At 44.6% G+C, this 19,953-nt stretch overlaps 2 protein-coding genes across 3 annotated transcripts in view; one reads left to right on the top strand and one right to left on the bottom strand.

Annotated features, from left to right (window-relative positions):
* LOC132981939 (nuclear receptor ROR-alpha A-like) overlaps positions 1-19,953 on the top strand; it is a 90,495-nt gene that overhangs the window by 63,206 nt on the left and 7,336 nt on the right. For both annotated transcript variants that reach the window (XM_061048132.1, XM_061048217.1), the window contains 9 exons: positions 10,477-10,562; positions 11,748-11,889; positions 13,170-13,435; positions 13,515-13,704; positions 16,042-16,163; positions 17,274-17,406; positions 18,344-18,451; positions 18,607-18,717; positions 18,849-18,961. In XM_061048132.1, coding sequence (XP_060904115.1) covers positions 10,477-10,562; positions 11,748-11,889; positions 13,170-13,435; positions 13,515-13,704; positions 16,042-16,163; positions 17,274-17,406; positions 18,344-18,451; positions 18,607-18,717; positions 18,849-18,961 — 1,271 coding nt within the window. The remainder of the gene's footprint in view (positions 1-10,476; positions 10,563-11,747; positions 11,890-13,169; positions 13,436-13,514; positions 13,705-16,041; positions 16,164-17,273; positions 17,407-18,343; positions 18,452-18,606; positions 18,718-18,848; positions 18,962-19,953) is intronic.
* The window catches only part of LOC132980801 (serine/threonine-protein kinase BRSK2-like), a 575,981-nt gene continuing 556,402 nt past the window's right edge, over positions 375-19,953 (bottom strand). Inside the window, exon 21 of the transcript XR_009674213.1 lies at positions 375-447. The gene's annotated coding sequence lies outside the window, so the exon portion shown is untranslated. The remainder of the gene's footprint in view (positions 448-19,953) is intronic.

Below are 19,953 nucleotides of genomic sequence, written 5' to 3'. Positions count from 1 at the left end.
AGAAGGTAGGCGGTTTTAAGACACCCCCACACGGCCGTTTTGGATGCCCCTCGGTTTGCCAGATATGAGAGCAGTTATCAGGTTAAACCAACAGGTGTTGCAGCGATGGAAGCGGGCAAGAGAACTAGTTCAGATAGAAGTGATTGTACCCGACCTAAAAAGCCTCTGCATGTTTCTGATAAGCTCCACGAGCAGAAACGTGCTCAAACTAGGATCAATATCGGAGATGCTTTTGAAAAATGGAGAGAGGTTAGAACACATAAAGGTTTACAGACCCATGCAGAGCTGGCTAAACACTGAAGCTTCAGTGTCCACCACATGGCAACCTGAGTGAGCATCAACTCTAGAGAGGAGGGGGGGGGGGGGGGGGGAAGACAACTCTCTACAATGTTTAGAATTTGGACTGCAGTACCCATTTTAAACACTAGGTGTCAGAGTTACATACTGCTCCTTTAAAGTGCCTCAGTGCAGAGTTCTGCTTTTCCTGCATTATTAATGCTTTACTATGGAAAGTAAATGGTTACCCAAAATGCACTTCACTTAAATAGCAGTCGTTATTTATTTAGAAGGGTGTTAGGGGTTGTGTTTCTCCTTAAGGAAACAACTTTTCTTTCATTTAAACTGCACACATCTGGATTTTCCTAGCTCTGCAGAGTGAGTGTGTGAGTGTGTGAGTGTGTGAGTGTGAGTGTGTGTGTGTGTGTGTGTGTGTGTGTGTGTGTGTGTGTGTGTGTGTGTGTGTGTGTTAAAGCTGTCTGGTCCAGATTCACAATCTGTGAGAAAGCGCTGCAGGAGGCATTTAGCCAGCCTGTTATGTCAGAGGATTACAACAGGCGGCAGATTATTTAACTGTTCTCTGCGGGGACGAGTGACATCATTTCTACCTCAGCTGCTCGCACACACAAAGAAACAGATGACAGTGATGAGCTGGTGAAAAGATTGCACGTATCCGTCTTCTTCTACCCCTCACATGAACTGAGCTCTTCGTGTGTGTCTGTTTGGTTTCTGTTCTTTACGGGTGAAGTTAAGGCAGAGGGAGGTGGTAATGAGTGACAGATTGGGGGTTTTGGAGGTTAGACAGACCTCCTGACTGGAGCAGGAGGAGACAGGCGGCGGTGGACTGGTCAGCGCAGCAGGTCGAGCTGAAAGGTGGGGTACAGGTCGGGAGAGTGGGCAGCATGTTGTCCTGCAGCCTGCTGAGACCAATCACACACCAAATCAGCAGAAAAAAAAAAAAAAAACACTGAATATTTCAGGTCTCGTGGCTCTGGTCAGGACTGAATGATACTCGGCTTTCTAGGGTTTGAGGTGCGTAAATCAAGCATCTGATGAAATCAAAGTCAATTCCATTGATGTGAACAGTGTGGAAAACAACCCATTAACTACCTCCTATTTAATCAATCAATCATTATTTGTATAGCGCCAATTCATAACAAGTGTTATCTGGAGACGTTTTACAAAAGAGCATATGGGATAATATGCAGGAAGCATTTCTCCTTTGTATTCCTTGCGTTCCTGTTGTCGACACTTCCTTGCTGCTGAGGTGGAGGTCGGAGCAGGACGAGGTTGTGGGGACGACACAGTCCGATGGTGGAGGCTGGGCGTCAGGGACGTCGGGTGGTCGTAGAGCCAGATCACCTCGCTGAAGGTTGTGGGAGCTCCGTCTACTCGTTGGTTCAAACAGCTGTTTCCTTCACATGTTTAGCTGTTATATCTGCATTATAGAGGAGGACAGTGGATAGAGTGAAAAACTGGAATGAGATGCAGGAAAGTGTCGAGGGTCAGAGACAGACCCTATCCGCCGTATTTGTTTCAGAGAAAAAGTCATGAGCTGAAACAAATGAATAACCTTAACAAAGTCACAACAGACTTAAAAACCAAGAGCGAGCAAAGACTTGAGGGGAGAACGTGAAGAACTAAACCTAAACTTAGCTACAACAGAAAAGAAAAATGGATTGGGGAGGATGGAGGAAGGGAGATTTTACATTTCCAAACCTTGACACATTTCAAAGGCACCGCGGCGGCGGCGGCTTATCGGCCCTCCTCTCTGCTCCCTCTTTGATCCGCTGTCTGAAAACTTTATTATGTTTTCATTTGGGTTTCAGATAATTTATCCATCAGGGACTTGATTTGCCCGAGCTTTAGCATTTCTGGGGTAAACATGCGGTGGCTCACATGCGGTTCTTCCAGCTCATTAGCCTTGACGTAGCGCTGCTATACTGCTAATTACACATTATACGGCGGTAGCTATACAGCTAAGCATCTGCAGCGTCCGCTGGGAAAACACAGCCAGGTTCAAGTGTTCATCTGGAGCTCTGAATTTAATTAGCGTCGGTGCAGAATGAACTTCTAATGGCCACACACACTCAGTGCAGAGATGGTGTGCAGAGGAACAGAGGGTGATGTGCTACATCTGTAAGACTGTCAACATATTGGATACCGGGCTTTTTCAAACGATCCAATCTCCGTTATTTTCACGAATAGTCACAACAAGTTCAAGAGTGCTTCAGAGAGGAATGAATCCATTAAAATGGCAAACAACTCCTTTTTTAAAGGTTTATTATTTGAGGTTTTTATGCCTTTATCTAGAGGGAGGATGGTGGATAGAGTCAGAAATCAAGGAGAGAGAGTGGGGAGCCAAAGGTCTGACCTGGACTTGGGCCACCTGCCTGGAGCACCAAGCCTCCACACATTGGGCGCGCAACAACCACCAGGCCACCGGCGCCCCATTGCAAGCCACTCTTACTGCTAAATTCACACAGACCCATGTCCGGTCCAGCTGATATCTTTAACTTTGGTCAATGTGTCTGCTTCCACCGGCTCCTCTGCACTGCGTCTCAGCTCCTGCAGTCTGCAAAACCCTCCCTTTGGGCGCTGGGTCGTATTTCACTGTACTACATCAACAAAACATCATCATGCTGACTTAACCATGGTAGGAGCACAAAAATACAAGAGACAAATCCAAGCAAGTCCAGTCTTCTTCGACTCCTTGGGGTTGGGAAAAATGACCACATGTGTGTCTGTTGTTGTGTTTATAAGGGTTTTATACCAAATGCATCGTATTATCTCGCGCTGTCACATGTGACTCTGTAATTATCGCGGGAACTCCTTGGTCTCGCGACTCCAGCTGTACGGGCGGAGCTGCGTTCTGAAAACGAGATCTGTTGGTGTTGCCGGACGAGGGAGGATGGGCTCACATGTGTCTGGTGGAAATTCGGGGTTACACGCTGTCTAAATTGTGCAAATATGTTGGCAACATTTGGTCCTGAAACGTTGCCAAAGTACGAGGACAGGTGTGTGTACCCTGTCCATCAAGAAACCGGGAAGAAAAAAAAAAGAGATTCTGTATTCTTTAACAAACGCAAAACGTATTTCAATCAAAAGGACAAATATTTTAATTAGTCTGAAGAATGATTCTCCAGAAGTACAATACTGAAGGGGGAGTTTGCTGCTGGATGTGATGTAAGCCTTTGAGTCAGTGTACATGAACATACAGAAGACTCACAGATTGGAGATTAGTGCGGACCTGCTGGAGATGTGACTAAGCGAAACCACCAACTGTTTCTGATGAACAAGCTGCTGCTTCGTCTGCTGACGGGCCCAACGAGAGTGTCGGTGATCCACGTGTGCTGCCGTTAACACATCCACTCGGAGATTACGTGGAGGCTGGAGGAGTACGTTTGGAGAAGTGACAGAAGGACGATGTTCCGTCCTCCTAAACACGAGCCTTCAGATAAGGTATCTAACCGAAGAATTCTGTCTGTGTTGTACTGAACCTGATTTAGCTACAGCTTTGATTGACTCTCAAAGCGTTCCAAGTCTTCTGATTTGCTTTCACACCTGGATCGTTTAGAGTAGTTGTTCCCAGTCGATATTTCCCTTCTTGGCCCAGTTTCGTTTGGACACACGTGAACACAGCAGTCGCACTCTGAAGCAGGATAATGAGCGAGTCGAGAGCGTCTAGAAGAGGAGGTCTCGATTCCCTCAAATTGAACCCTGAAGCGGATCGTTTTCAGTGAGAATGCAAGTTTAAATTTAGCTGTTCCTTCACTCCTTCAGAAGAAACACCTGGGTCTGTCATGATGAGAACAAAACAAGAGCGAGGAGAGTTTCACCTGTTGTTGCAGAATTCTCCTGATTGCTTGAAGGTGTATTTCAGTATGTCAGTGGTCCAGTTTGATACGTTGCTAGCTCTACTGGACCCACACATTAAAAATATAAAAATATGCCCACCAATTCCTCTCGAAGCATTTCATCCTGGGCAGTGGCTGGCAATGTGTTTGAGGAATGGAAACATGACACAAGGATGGAAAGAAAAGCTTCCAGAAGCAAATAATGCACGGACAAGAAACGGAGGAGGCAGAGAACAATGAAGAAGAACGAGCAGAGAATGATGAAGAGGAGTGAGCTCTCTGAGGGAGGATCACACACAGGTCTGACTGATGAAACTGATTCACAAACACAGACAGGTTGTTACACACTCGGCTGTTTGATCAGAGAAGATGCTGACGAACATGAAAGTTTTCTGACGGCTGACGAGTCATCACGATACTTTCCTCAGAGGATCACTGACTGAGATAGTGATGAAGAGGACGAGGACAGTATCGGTTTTCACATCTTAGTCTAAAAGGTCAAACTGAGACCGAGGTCCCGAGAATACTCAGATGAATTTATTTTTCCAAAAAAACAGGATAGAATTGTCAATCAAAGGTCAAATATCTTGTTTGGTTCTGTTCGCTGAATGTGGCTAACGTTAGCAGTGCTAGCACCGCCATCCCTGCTGGTTAACATCCACATGCCTGTGCTATATTTGGTGACACATTGCTCTGGTTGATATTCCAGTTGAACCTTTCACAGCTTACATGCAGCTTTATCTCCATTTTTCTTTTTTTAATTTTACCTTGTTGAGAGATACAAGTCCCAGCCAAGAAAGGGCTTCACAGGGCTTGTTAACATCCAGGTAGTCGAGCAGGCCCAGTGCATGGCTCCAGCCCTGACCAAGGCCGGGAAAGAGCGGGAAGCTATCTGGGGCCCAGCCGGACGGGAGGCCTCCATCGAGGTCCATAAAAAACATTGTCCATCCTAAATTAAAGAAATTATCAAATTCAAATTGTTTGAGGTTTTTTGGGGGTAATGTTTACGTCATGGGGGGGGGATCTCTGCACGCTTGTATTGTTGATTTGGTTCCACTCTTTGACGTTCTGATCGTGTTTCTGCTTTTGTTTGTTAAAACTCCTTTTTAAAGATGATGAAGAAGGAAAGTGAGCATGCAGTGTTTTGCCACATCCTGGGTACTAAACCCGTTTGTATTTATGGAGCGTCCAGTATTTGCTATGAATGTAAACTGGCATTTTTCAAGTGATGTAAACTTTGTAGTAAAGTGCAATACGATGACGGCATCACAGATCACATCAATGAAACATTTCCTCTCGGTTTTTGTGCAGAGAGGAAATGTTTCACTGACTTCCTGTCCTCTTCTCCGTCACTCGTCTCATCTGTCTTGTGGTCGAGAGAGGCGGAAGAGAAGTGAGCCTCAGTAGCCTTCGCGGCTCCTTCACTGAGCCTGAGGGGGTCTTAAAAAACAAAGCAGATGTTTGTGCTGCAGCTGGCGGAGTGTATAAATATCCGCTGCTCTCACATCGGCTCTAATTTCAGGCGGTGGCTTTGTTGAACGCAGCCTTTGATGTTGAAATGTAGAATTCAGACGGGATTAACGCTCAGAGAGCTAATTACTGCGGAGAGGAAACTGCAGCACTGACGATTCTCTCAGTGTGTGTGTGTGTTTGAGGCTTTGTTTTATTTGGTGTTGGAACATTAGTTGATGCAGAAATATCTACAATATCTGAATATAATCCTCTGTCGATGCTTCTCGTCAGCATCTTTCAGTTTGATGAACTTTATTTCTCAAAATATTTCATCGTTGTCGACAAAACAATCACATTTAAAAAAAATATTGTTGCTTTAGAGTAATTCACTTTGTCATGTTTGAAAAGAGCCAGGCTAGCTGTTTGCTACGCTAAGGTAGGCTAACTGGCTAGCTCCAAAAAACTTTTGTTCATGTGTAATCATTGGAAAACAAAAATATTTATTTTAGTTTCGCTGGCTAAGGCTTCAACCAGGAAGATCGTTTTTGGCCCGCCGGGTTTGCCATCTTTCATGTGTGACTATGTGTCCCTAGCATGTCTATAAACCCCCCCAATGATGAGAAAAGTCCATCCTCTCCATCTTTCACCTGCTCCACTTTTCAGAAAATGTGTGCTCAAACAGGCCGTTTGGAGATTTTCCCTTCATGACATCACAAAGGGCAGTAACCCCTCCCCCAGGTGGGTGACACTCCCACAGCTAGGTGTTTGTTCTGCCCTCTGAGTCTGCCTTCTCACCGTAAACAATAGGCCACTCAAGCCCTTCCAGAGAGGGGGCGTGGTCAGACACAGCTCATTTACATTTAAAGGTACAGAGACAGAAACAGCCTGTTCTGAGCAGGGCTGAAGTAGAGGAGTTTATAGACATGATCAAATACAGGATCAGAGTGGATTTAGAACAAGAAACTTCACAGTAAACACATGGTAAATTGAAAGTGTTGTTTAGAAAGTGTTTTTTTAAAGGTGGTGTAACCAGTGGTGTGACAACAGCACACGTTAGAGTCGACATGGTTTCACAGTGTGGTCAGAGCGGTGCAAGCTGAAGAGAGCTGAGAATTACTGAGAAAGCACACACACACACACACACACACACACGCACATCCGTGTCTATAAGGTCAACTGGGGACAACCTTTTGTATTTCCTTTAACGATCGTTTTATCTTCCTATCTTGAATTTTAACATTTGAACCTTACTTCCTGTGTTTCCTCCTTACACACTCCTGACAGCGTTTCCTCAGGCCTATTCTTCATGTAGGCAGGCATTTTTCCCTCCGCCATTTAAACAAAATTGTCCCGGCCACACACGCTCAATTCCCAGGAATAGCTTGCAAAACACAAAACACACTGTTACGGCTGTCATGAGAACGCTAAGTCAACAACGATTTCCTTGAAATGCGGAAGTTTTCGCTCCATTCCTCTGCAATGGCCGTTTCATTTGCAAAGTTGTCCCAGCGGGTCTCGTCCAAAACCGCAGACGTTGGTGGCAGGGTTTTGTGTCATTGGAGTGTCGTATGAAGCAGCAGTGACCTCCACAGTCCAATCAGGCGTCTCTGCTCGTCAGCATAGTGGGAGAGTAACTGTGTGTGTATGTGTGAGAGTGTAAAAAGTCCAGTTAGCAACGTTAGCACCAGCGCTAGTTTGGTTACGTCTGCCAGCGCACTAATCTCTAAACAAAAGTGACAGCATTGCACAATAAGCTCTGAACATCTTCACCCTGGAAGGAGTTTTACTAAAGGAGCGTTTTCAGTGACCTGAAACACAATTGGTGTGTTTATGGTAAATGGACTTGAGCTTGTATATTTCTTTTCTGGTCTTCTGACTACTCAAAGCGCTTTTACACCGCAGGTCACACCTACACATTCACACACTGATGGTAGGGACTGCTATGTAATGAGACCAAGCGGCGGGAGCAATTCGAGGTTAAGCGTCTTGCCCACACAAGGACACATCGGACATGTGGCTGCAGGAGCTGGGGATCGAACCCTCGAGCTTCCACTGAGCCACAGGCCCCCTGTACGGTAAAGCCAAAACACACAGAAGATGCTACGTTTTCAAACATTCCCGCCTTCCTGTGGACCAGTGTTGTATGTTTACATGGACTTTGAAAAAAAACGTCCAGAGTCTGCCTGGTGGTATTTACGCAGACAACTAAGCATGATGGGAAATAACACCAACAGGAATCTAGATGTAGTTTTGCAGTTAGTGACCCTGTCTTCAGGTCGATTATCTTACGAGTAAGTGGAAGATTCTCTATCAAAGCTTCTGTTTCAGGATTCTTCACAGTGTGTGATTAGATTTCACTCGGTACCAGCTAAGAGAAAGAGGACTTCAGTCAGAAATACACACAGAGTGCCGGAGTTAATCTGAGTCCTCTGAGGTTGAATGAGTTCAGCCGAGGATCACGTAGGTGTTCATTCACTGGGTCAGGTGGTTGGTCCTTCTTCAGAGGGAGGGGGGCGGGGCGGGGGGGAGCTCAGAGGCACAAGGGGACAGAAACAGAGGTGTGTGTGTGTGTGTGGGGTGGTGGGGTTAAGAGAGGAGAGAGTAGAGTTAAGTCGGTTCACATGAGGCTAGATTCAACAGTCAATGTGTAAAAGGGGGGGGGGGGGGGGTATACATCATGCATATGGGGTTTATCATACTTTGTTGAAAACTCAACAGATGTGTCCTCCAATGAACTTTTTTATTCTGCTGCTATCCACCTCATACGTCTGACGATGTGATGCCATACCTTTTATACTCTTGCTGGTTGGGTGTGGGGGGGGGGGGGGGTTGCCAAAAACCAGGCCTAATATTTCTTGTGTAGTCAGTCTTAACTTCCTTTTGTTCCTGAATGTATACTTTTATGCTCTTTTAGATTAGGAACATCTGACACACTATTGTTTAAATACACACTTAAAGGTGCAATATGTGACTCTGACACCTAGTCTTTAAAAACGGGTACTGCAGTCCAAATTCAAAACATTGGAAAGAGGTTTCTCCCCCTGCCCCCTCCTCCCTTGGTTGTTGGCCTTGTGTGATTTAATACCAACCGTAGAAAGTGTTTGAACTTATTTGACTTGATTTATGAAATCAGTCTGAAAATGTACTCACGTCGTTTCTGTGTTGGAAACAAACAGCTGAGAAATGATCCTTCTTTTCCTTTATGTCTCCAGACTCCTCTACACCGTGTGTGTGTGTGTGTGTGTGTGTGTGTGTGTGTGTGTGTGTGTGTGTGTGTGTGTGTGTGTGTGTGTGTGTGTGTGTGTGTGTGTGTGTGTGTGTGTAAGCTTGTGTGTAGTGTTTGTGTTCATGTGGTCGCACACTTACATAACTTCCCTCTGCTAAATTTAGCGGCTCAGAGCCGAGCTGTCACTGTTACAAGCTGCATGCTGAGTGTATAAATACACGGCGTCAGACAGTCAGTGTGTTTCCAGAGTCCGTCTGACAAACTGTCGACACGTTTCTCGATCGTCAAATTATGAACTGATTATTTAAGACTATTAGTAGAAGTGAGAACAACTGCTGTTTAAAGGAAGAATGTGTGACTTTTTGATCCAGTAGATGAAGCTCCAGCATGAAACCAAAACAAACTGCTGTTTGGCCACGCCTCCTCCATACTGAAGCCTCCGCTCTCCTCCAGAGACACACCTCCAATCCACCTCCACTCACTTTCACATGAAGGAGTTTAGCGCAAGTGGTGGACCAAATTGTCCTTGGCTCGAGCTGCCATCACCTGTGTCCTGCATTATTGTGTTAGCATGCTAATGTTAGCGCTCTTTAGTTAGCTACATAAACAGACACAGAATGAGCGTGATCTAAAAACTCTTACTAACATCCAAATAATCAGTGAGTATGTTCTTCTTCTTCTCTCTAGTTCTTGACTAAAACAGCTTTTAAACACAAGGGGAGGAGCCAGCCGTCCCGTCCATGTAAACACAGCTCTGACAACAACACAGCCAGTGGGACTCGAGCTTCTCCCTCATTGTAGACAGTCATGACTCAGAGACACATTTACACAGGATAGACTGGATTTATGATATATTTATGTGGAACATGTCGCTCATTCTTCCTTTAAGGTCCAGCAGCAGATGGAGAAACTTGATTTCATGAACTGCGTTACAAATAGGATTCAACAAATATTATCAGCAGATTTAAAACTTTAAAGGACATATTGATGTTCCCGATACATCTTCGTCATGATGGAACAATCACTCACAAAATCACAACAATAGAAAACCCAGGCACCTGATATTGGGTAATTTTTTTTGTTTTCATATTCTCAAAAGTTGCAGACAAACTCCTGTTTGTCATGTTGCCTCAAGTGGACATTTCAGGAACTGCAGTTTTTTTTTGTCACTTCCGCATTGGCTTCATTTTTCAACACTGAAGGTAACCACTTGGCTAACTAACATTGTCTGGGATGTATCCTGAGGTCATTGAGTGTTTTGTGTCTCACAACATCTGACACCCTCTCTCACGCGACCCAGCAGGGTTGATCAGGCCCTGGTCTGCATCCCAGTGTCCACTTCCTTTTTCTTGCATGTCAAAAACCTTCCTCAGACGTACTTTAATGACACTTGTGTGTGTGAGTGAGGACATTTCTTAGAGGATGTTGCTGGTGGTGCAGGAGAATCATGTGTCCTCTTATGAGACCCAAACTTGAACGCATTTGCATTCAGCTCTTAAAATATGTGGAGTTAACAGAAAGTATTTTTTTTGCCTTCAGATAATCAGAAACAGATCTCAGAATGAAGCTGCCTCTGTGGCTGATGGCTGATGGTGAAGCAACTGCTGACAGATGTTGTAATGTCCTGAATGATGCTGACATTTGTTCTTCTTCCTGTGTCTGCAGCTCAGATTGAAATCATTCCCTGTAAGATCTGTGGAGATAAATCCTCGGGGATCCACTACGGGGTGATCACCTGTGAGGGCTGCAAGGTAAGATGCACAAAATCAGGTGTGAGAAAAGTAGCCACTGTAATCTCTAAGGGAAAAAAAAAATATTCTAAAAATAAAATTCTACTTTTACTACTTGTCAACATCAGAAAAGGTTTGTTGAGACCAAAAGCAAAGAACTACAAATTCACAGATTTGTGTCTGAATTATTTAAGCATATTAAGCATCTCGACTGGAGAAATTGGTTTGAATGTGCAACCAAAGCATCCTAGGGTTGACTTAGTCCTGATAGAGTCCTGTGACTGATCTTGCTAACAGCTCATCGTCCTGGTCAGCATGAATATATCTCATCCAGACACAGTTCATGGAGAGGGTGATGAAAGTTACCGAGCTGAATGCTTCTCCAGAGAATGTTACAAACACACATTTGTTGTTGCACATATTCGGAAAGGGAAATATTTGGGGCTTGTCGTCTTCTGCAACCAAACAGCTTCACAGTTAAAGCCACATTGAAGAACTTAACACCTCACAAATGAACAGCTGCTTCCAATTTGAAGAGTTGATGCAGGAAGTGTTTTGTCCTTTTTATAGTGAAGTCACAGGAAAGAGTGTGTGCACTAGTCTGACTTCTACTGTGTACACATTTTAAAGAAACCTAATAAGAGCTTTACCTTTTGGATTTTTGAAATGTGTTTGTTTAAATGGACACATGCAGATGCCATGCATACAGGTTGCTAGCTGTAGCTAATTGTTCAATCCCTGTCCCATGTCATTCCACAACAACTTGAAGGTTTCTTAAAAAAATCTATTTCACCCCAGCCTGCATGAGTCTCATAAACAGGAGCAGAGGAAACATTTGATACTCACTTTGGAGCGTCAGTCACAACCGTTTGGCACAGAAAGCGCTCTCCTTGTTAGATTAGTTCCCCAAACAAGCCTGTGTGTTGAGCTGCAGCAGCTGTTGTCTGCAGCTGGAGGCTTATTTCACAGCCAACAAGCAAACGATGGAGATTTATATCTGTGCAAATACAAGAGAGAGAGAGAGGGGTGGGGGCGGGGGTGGGGGGGCTCATGCATTCAGGGGATCTTGGCCAGAAAGAAGCGGGAAAATGTCTCCAAAAAAAAAAATTTGAAATGTGCTGAAAACGATGAGCGGAGGCCCGATGGTGTCACAGATGTGCCACAGCTGTCTGAACAATGAGGTCTAACTTCTCTCTTCTCTGTCAGGGTTTCTTCAGGCGGAGTCAGCAGAGTAACGCCGCCTACTCGTGTCCCCGCCAGAAAAACTGTCTGATCGACCGAACGAGCCGCAACCGCTGCCAACACTGCCGTCTGCAGAAATGTCTGGCTGTGGGCATGTCCCGAGACGGTGAGAGAGACACACACAGACACACACTTGCATGAGCACGTTTTAGAACAAAGTTATTCATAATTGCGTACAAAAACCTCCCGAACCGACGAGGAGTCCACGGCGTGCAGGATGTTAGTCTGCAGACGGTCCAGCAGTGTCTCTGTGTGCAACAAGGTGTCTGTGTTCTTGTCCTCTCAACTAAAAACTGACCAGCAGTTGGAAACTTGCGAGGTTCTCAGCAGGTTCAGTGTCATTGTCACTTATCTACCTTTACATTGTGATGTCATAACGAGCGGTACTTTACTGTAAAGTGTCTCGAATCCAAGCAAGTGTATTTGTCAAATTTAGTAAAGAAGTGCGTCCTATTTCAAAAAATGAGGTGTTAAAAATGCAGGTTATTAATTTCTATATGTTGGTCTAAATATTATTTTCTGCATCTTGAAGGAACAGTGTGTAAACTCCGCCACCAGGGGGCTATCAATCAAAAAAAAAAAAAAAAAAAGATGGTGTCGAGGCTGGGCGGGGAATCGTGGGAGTGATTCTCTCTGCTACTCCCCTCCCAACCCGATGAAGTTATACTCTGAGTTGACCGTAGTCATGATGACGGGGACGAAACCGACCTGAGGAAGAGAATATGTTTACAGACGAGCTAATGTATCTGAGTATAATTTACATGACGTTTTTATCACAGCAGCACAAACAGCAACAGTACGGCAACTTTCAGTAGCAGCTCACGCTTCCTTATGCAGCCGTCTTTGACGTAGCATCCGGTGTTTCCACGGCAACGATAAACATTTCATGTATATCATAGCAACTGGTTCATGGCGGCCGCAGTTTTTTGTGCAAATATATGTTGTTGTTTTTTTTACTGTGCAAATAAATAAAATACATTTAAAAAATAAAGTAAAATATGAAAAGTGTTATTAGATACATTTTTTGACAACAAACTTTGAGTGGTCAAATTTTCAAATTATCATGAAACTGAAGCAAGGCACATGGAGTAAATGATACCGGTTCAGGTTCAGGTGACTTTAGATTTGTTTACAGCCAGCAAGACTGACATGCATCATGACACACAGATCACAAAACAGATTTAACAAGGGACAACACATTAGAGAGAAGGAAACCAATTAAACCAACTAAAAAGAACACAGAAACATAAAAAAAAAAAAAACAATTACGCTGACGCAGGGATGCCAAACTCTGCCAAATGAATCGGTGCGTTACAAACAAAAATATATATCGAATCATTGATGACTTTATGAGCTCCCTAAAGTTCTCCTCGTTCTCATTCACAGCTGTAAAGTTTGGTCGCATGTCGAAGAAGCAGCGGGACAGTTTGTACGCTGAGGTGCAGAAACATCGCCTCCAGCAGCAGCAGCAGCAGCAGCAGCAGGGTTCCCTCCTCCTGTCCCACCCCAGCCTGGGCACCCCGAGCCCGGGCGAGGCCGAGCCGCTGTCCCCTCACTACAGCCTCTCCTCCGGCGGCCTCACAGAGCTGCCGGACGATCTGGGAGGCTACATCGAACAGAACTCACCTGAAGGAGGATCGGTGTCTTCCAAGGTCTGTAGTTTTTTACTTTCACTAAAAGACTTTCACAATAAGAGTCTATATATGTCTGAACCTGCTCTTCCACATACAGGCAGATTCTGGAGGAGGAGGAGGAGGCGGGTTCTACCTGGACTTCCAGCCCTCCCCGGACCAGTCAGGACTCGATATAAACGGCATCAAACCGGAGCCTCTGTGTGACTACGGATCCAGTAACGGCTTCTTCCCGTACTGCTCCTTCAGCAACGGGGACGCGTCCCCCACCGTGTCTATGGCTGAACTCGGTAAGGTGGAGGAAGCAGCAGAGCGGGGTCAAAAGATGGAGATGAGGGAGGAGGAGGGGCTCGGGGGACCTGTTCTCACCCGAAAGATCTCAAATCCAATTTGATTCTCATCCTAATTGTTTGAATTTTCTATAATCCATCAGAGGTTTAGTGTTTGAATCTGTGAAATTTTAAATTATTTGAGAGGTTGTTGCCAAATGAGGGAACTTTGTTGGAGGGCATAATTTTACAAAAAACATAACGTAACGTAATACAAAATGTCCGCTGTGCAACTGTCATGTAAGGATGTAGATTTATCAAGACAAGATGCATAAACAGACCCTACAGGGCAGCCTGAAACCGACCCAGAAAGGGTATGGTATGGTAAAGGAAACAGACGCCGCCCTGGACATCTCTTTAAGAAGCCAAATGGACCAGTGACAGATAGGGCTGGGTATTTTTTTTTCTTTTCTTATTTTGATATACTTTATTAATCCCCTAGGGGAAATTCTGGTTCACACTCTGTTATTTAGAGACATGCTTCTCTCACTCAGAGGCCCAAAACACACACATGCACAAACAGGACCTGTGGACATGTATCAGTGGAGAGATGTCAGAGTGGTGCTGCTACATACTGAGCGCAGCAGAGCTGTTGGAGGTTTGGTACCTTACTCAAGGGCACGTCAGCAGTGCTCGGGAAGTGCCCAGGCACCTCTCCAGCTCCCAACCCAACTCCCTACAGACTGAGCTACTGCCACCCCAATTTCCCGCGATCACACTACAAACCTTGATAAACATAGATTTTAGATAATGACCATGTCCTACACAGAATTAATTCATTACAACAGCTGTTCTTTTCTTTATTTTTCAAAAGATTTTTTTTTTTTTTTTTTGTGCCTTTAATAGAGAGATAGGACAGTGGATAGAGTCGGAAATCAGGGAGAGAGAGAGAGTGGGGAATGACATGCGGGAAAGGAGCCACAGGTTGGATTTGAGCTCGGGCCGTCCGCTTGGAGGAGTACAGCTTTCATACATGGGGCGCGCGTCCTAACCACTGCCCCACCCGCGCCCCCAACAGCTGTGGGCAGCTCCCTCACTCTGGCATCTCTCCATTAATGCATGTCCATAGGATCCTGTTTGTGCATGTGTGTATTTCAGCCTATGTGTGTTGCATGACTTACAGAGTGTAAAAACAGAAATTTTTCAAGAAATCAAGAATCAAGAAAGTAAAAAATCAAAAAAAAAAAAATAATAATCTAGAAATACATTCAAACATTTTAATCCCAGAGCTATGGTTATGGAGTTATTGTGAACCGCAGCATCGGTCAATTATCTGTCAAAACTGTCATCACATCTGTGCAGCTGTATTGATTCTGTAACATCTGCAGCACATACATGTATTTGCTAGAAGTACATGATGATATATCACCATATCGATTTTCTTAGCTCAGCCCTAGTGACAAAGTTGAGGATGCGTCAAACGATTGCAGACTTAGGCATGAACATTTGTGAGGAACTCTCCTTGAGATATCGTGTTATGAGCAGACTTCGTACAGCTCCGACTCCCATTGTTAGCTCCCGTGTTAGATACAAAGTCTACATCAACCTCCGGGGGCCACACGCTGAACTTTAAAAGAGGAAAAGACGAGTTCTGTGAGAAGGATGTAGAGCGCTGGAGGGAAACACGTACGGAGAATATCTTTAGGAAAGAGGAGTAAAAAGTAGTGGAGATGAGGAATAAGAAACCACAAAGAAGAGTAAAAGAAACAAAGTAAGAGAGAGAGAGAGAGAAGTGAGCGGCGAGCAGATCCAGAAAGGTTGTTTAAATAGCAGGAGGCTGGAAACTCATCTTCAGAGCTCATTAAAACCTCCGTGTGGTAATTAGCCGTCTGTTAATTAGGACCTGGTGGGACTTGGCGGGGCACTCGATGGGGGAAATCATCTCTTTACTTTCCCTGGAGATTTTTGTCTTTCTTTGAAGAAACATTTATCATAATACTCCTCCTCCCCCGTCCCCGTCCCTCCATCCAGGAGCTGTATCTGTTGTTACCTCGTTGTTTAGCTCGCTGTTGTTTGACCGTCTTTTATTCACTCGTTGATGCAGCCGCACAGAACAACAGTCACCGTGTGTTCCTTCTGAATTAAGTCAGCACTGAGCTGCGTTCACAGACGTGTGTTTGACACGCTTTCATCTGCAAACGGCAAAATGGACTGGAGCTTGTAAAGCGCTTTTCTGGTCTTCTGACTTCTCAGGTCACACCTACACATTCACACCCTGATGGTATTTTTTAAGATGGCAAATCTGTGATTCTGGTCGTTCCATTGCTCACCGGCTCTCTGTCACATTTTTGGCTGCAGATCACCTGGCTCAGATCACCTCCAAGTCTCACCTGGAGACGTGTCAGTACCTGAGGGAGGAGCTGCAGCAGATGAGCTGGCAGAACTTCCCGCAGGATGAAGTGGACAGCTACCAGAGCAAGGTGTGTGTACCGTGTTTATCTTGGGGGCACTATCAGACGCTCTGATTATCAAGGTATGGGATGTCGGCTTGGAGCAGCCCCACTAAATATTCAATGTGGTAAAACACCAGTGGAAGTGATCAGAAGGAAGGAACAGCTGTCCTTCAATCCTGCAGTTCCTCAAGTGTCCACTAGAGGCTGGCTGCAGAAGCACAGGAAGTCACATACACACCCATTCTAAAAAGCAGAGATTAACATGTTTACAGCCTGGTTCAAAAAACCAAACAGGTCTGATTAGCTCATGTCTCGATCGACACACACTGTACGGGGGGTGAATGTTTTGATGACTCATCCATTTTGACTTGATGAAGGATAAGAGTTATTCACAATAAGGCTGTAGCTGACCTGATTGACAGGTGGGCGCGGTGTAACGGTTTGTCAGGAGTCTTAAAACCCGCCTCAGCTCCAGCTCTCAGTCTGTCGTTAGGTTGACTGAAAGTTAGACTGAGACAGCATTTCCAGCACGGAGACCGCCATCGACGGGACTCCAGCGCCCCCTGCAGGAACAGACGGGTGACATCACTCAGGCTTCAAACATTCATATTTACAGTCTATGATCAGAATTGCTGAAGAAGCGAAACGGCTAAATCTGGCACCTGTTTGACGAGGCCATGCACACTATTTAATTGGGGTGCATTATGCCTTTATTAGACAGGACAGCTGAAGAGAGAGGAAATGTTGGGAGGAGAGAGAGAGGGAGGACGATATGCAGCGAAGGGCGAAGGTCGAGTTAGAACCCAGGGATGCTGCGAAGAGGACTGTTGCCTCCGTACATGCATTACTAGGCTACCAGTGCCCCAGCCTTTAGTATTCATGTGTGTGTTTTTTTTCACAATGTTTATATGGGAATCTATCTATTTCATTGCAATTGATGTGTTACTTGATGTGTTTGTAGTGTTAAATGCCTCGTGTTATGCCTGTTTACTGCGAGTTCATAGAGCCATGTTTTCACTGCACAAGGCTAATTTCCCCCTGAGGACAATAAATTATGTTTGTTAGGCTCTAATCAATAAGCATTAACTCACCTAAACACATCATGTATCGATAATCTCTCTTGTGTAATCTCTGCAGCCGCAGGAGTTGATGTGGCAGCTCTGTGCGGTAAAGATCACAGAGGCCATACAGTACGTGGTGGAGTTTGCCAAACGGATCGACGGCTTCATGGATCTCTGTCAGAATGACCAGATAGTGCTGCTGAAAGCTGGTGAGAGGGAACACGAGGGGTTAAAAAATGTCAAATGCTTTAATTCACAGACAAGTCAGGTGATATTGATTCTTCCTTTTCTTGAAGCCAACAAGTCCTAAGTGCAGACTCAAACCATCACTGAAAGTATTTATTAACAAGAACAGCCTGACATGTTGTCATTCTCTGTGCAGCAGAGAGTCACTGCTGTCCAAAAAATAGGACCTGAGCGATTTATATTCTTGGCCGCCGATACCGATATTGGGAAGCGAAAGGAATCAGATACCGATATATTGGCCGATATCTTTCTTAGATCTATGGTCAATCTTTAGAGATAGATAGATAGATATATAAATACACAATATTGTTTTGAATCAAGTTATCAAACCCTTGTGGAAAAGATATTTAATGAAGACAAGATGGTCACTCAACAGGAAGTAACTGCGTGTGTACGTGCGTCACCGCTCGACACTCTGGAGAGTGATGATGCTTGTTGTGATCCATATAGCGCCCACTGCTGGTGACAAAGAGAACTGCTAGTTTGATGCAACAAACTCAAATCAAATGCTATGTGACTCGTAAATAAATCTATAAATATTGGCACATATATGGGATTAAATGAGCCGATATCGATAGTCGAGATATCCTAATATCGGCACATATTATCGGCTGGCCGATAAATCGGTCAGGCTCTGCGAATGAATAAAATTCGCATAAATGTTGTTTTATTGTGTGACATTTTCCTTCAATACTAAGAACATTTGGAAAGAAATGTAGCAGAAAGTAGTGCCCAGGAATGAAACTTCAATTTGTTTAAAAAATAAGTAAAGTGGCTTTTTTTTTTTAAAGTAAGTGTCTTTTTAATAGAGTCACAACTGATTAACTTGTGAACGGAATAAATCAAATAACACTGAGTAATTCAACGAACATTCGCTGCGTCTCCATATTTTCCCTGCAGGCTCCCTGGAGGTCGTCTTTGTCCGAATGTGTCGCATGTTTGACTCTCAGAACAACGCCGTCTACTTCGACGGGAAATTTGCGGGTCCTGACGTCTTTAAAGCTTTAGGTGAGATCTCATGTAACCTCTCAGACCTGTTCTTCATGTTATCATACAGATGTTTATTTCATCCGAGTCGAGTGCAGTGGAACATGTTGCTTCGTTTTCAGGATTGTGTAAAGATTGGTTTGTGTGTGTGTGTGTGTATATGTGTGTGTTTCCAGGTTGTGATGACTTGATCTCGTCAGTGTTCGACTTCGCTAAAAGCATGTGTTCGCTGCATCTGTCGGAGGACGAGCTCGCTCTGTTCTCTGCGTTCGTTCTGCTCTCTGCAGGTACGTTCCTCAGCCCAGGTGTGTTTTGACTTTAGAGCATTAATCCCGCTCTGTTTGCTTGACGATTTAATCTGACTTCACAAGCTGAGTAAGCGTCTGAGGTTGTGTTTGTGTGCTTGTGTTTGCTGCAGACCGGTCGTGGCTGCAGGAGAAGCTGCAGGTGGAGAAGCTGCAGCAGAAGACTCAGCTGGCTCTGCAACACGTCCTGCAGAAGAACCAGAGAGAGGACGGACTGATCATCAAGGTACCAATACAACACGGTTACAGAAGACGAGGAGGAAGCACACACGTCATTTACTTTAGTTTAAAAATAACAGCAAACTAAAGAAATACTCTGTGACATTACAAAGTCCTGAAAAGTATAAGCAGTGAAATGTATTTTCAGAATTTAAACCTTTGCAACTGATCAAACTGTTGAAAAATAGCCCTGCACGCCCTCTGGTGGCAAGATTCTGAACTGCAAGAATTTTCAAACCTACCTCTACTTACTAAACACTAAACACTAAATTTAAGTTTATTTTTCACTTAACTCTTCTTTTAACCGTGAAGTCATTATTTCAAACATCATGCAGTATCTCCTTCAAATCGTAATGTTATTCTAAATGTGAGAGATAATGCTTTACCCTCCTATTCTCCACTTGTCTCCTCCATTTATTCCTCTCCTTGCCTCCTGTTTCCCCTCCTCTCCTCTTCCTGTCTCTCCTCTCTTTGCTTCGTCTCCTTGCTCCCCTCGCCTTTCCTTGTATGCCTTTAACTTTCCTTTCCTCTCTTTGTCCCCCTCCCCTCTTTATTTCCATCTCCCTTTCCATCTTCCCTTTCGCCTCCTTAATCCTCTCCTCGTCTCCTCTCCAACCCTCCTTCCCCACCCTCCTCCTTTTTCATATTCCCCTCACTCTTGCCTCATACTTCTTCATCCCTTGTTTCCTACTTTCTTCCTTCTCCTCTCTTCTACTTGACACCTCTACTCTTTTTCTTCTCTCTCTCCTTGTCTCCTTGTCTCCTCTACTCGCATCCCTTCCTTCCTCTCCTTACCTTTCCTTTTCTCTCCATTCTTTACTCCTACTTATTCTTAACCCCTTGTTTCCTTCTTTCTTTGCTTTCCTCTTCTCTCCTTCTTCCCATTTCCTTTCATATTCTCTTCACTCTCACCTCCTTCTTCTTCACTTATTGTCTCCTTTCCTCACCCTGCCTCATTTTTCCTCTGGTCTCATTACTTTGCAATCTGTGTCCTCTCCT

The sequence above is a fragment of the Labrus mixtus genome, chromosome 1, assembly GCF_963584025.1.
Source record: "Labrus mixtus chromosome 1, fLabMix1.1, whole genome shotgun sequence".
NCBI classification, from domain to species: domain Eukaryota; kingdom Metazoa; phylum Chordata; class Actinopteri; order Labriformes; family Labridae; genus Labrus; species Labrus mixtus.
Note: the sequence above shows the minus strand (reverse complement) of the source record. Positions and strands in the feature narration are given on the sequence as shown.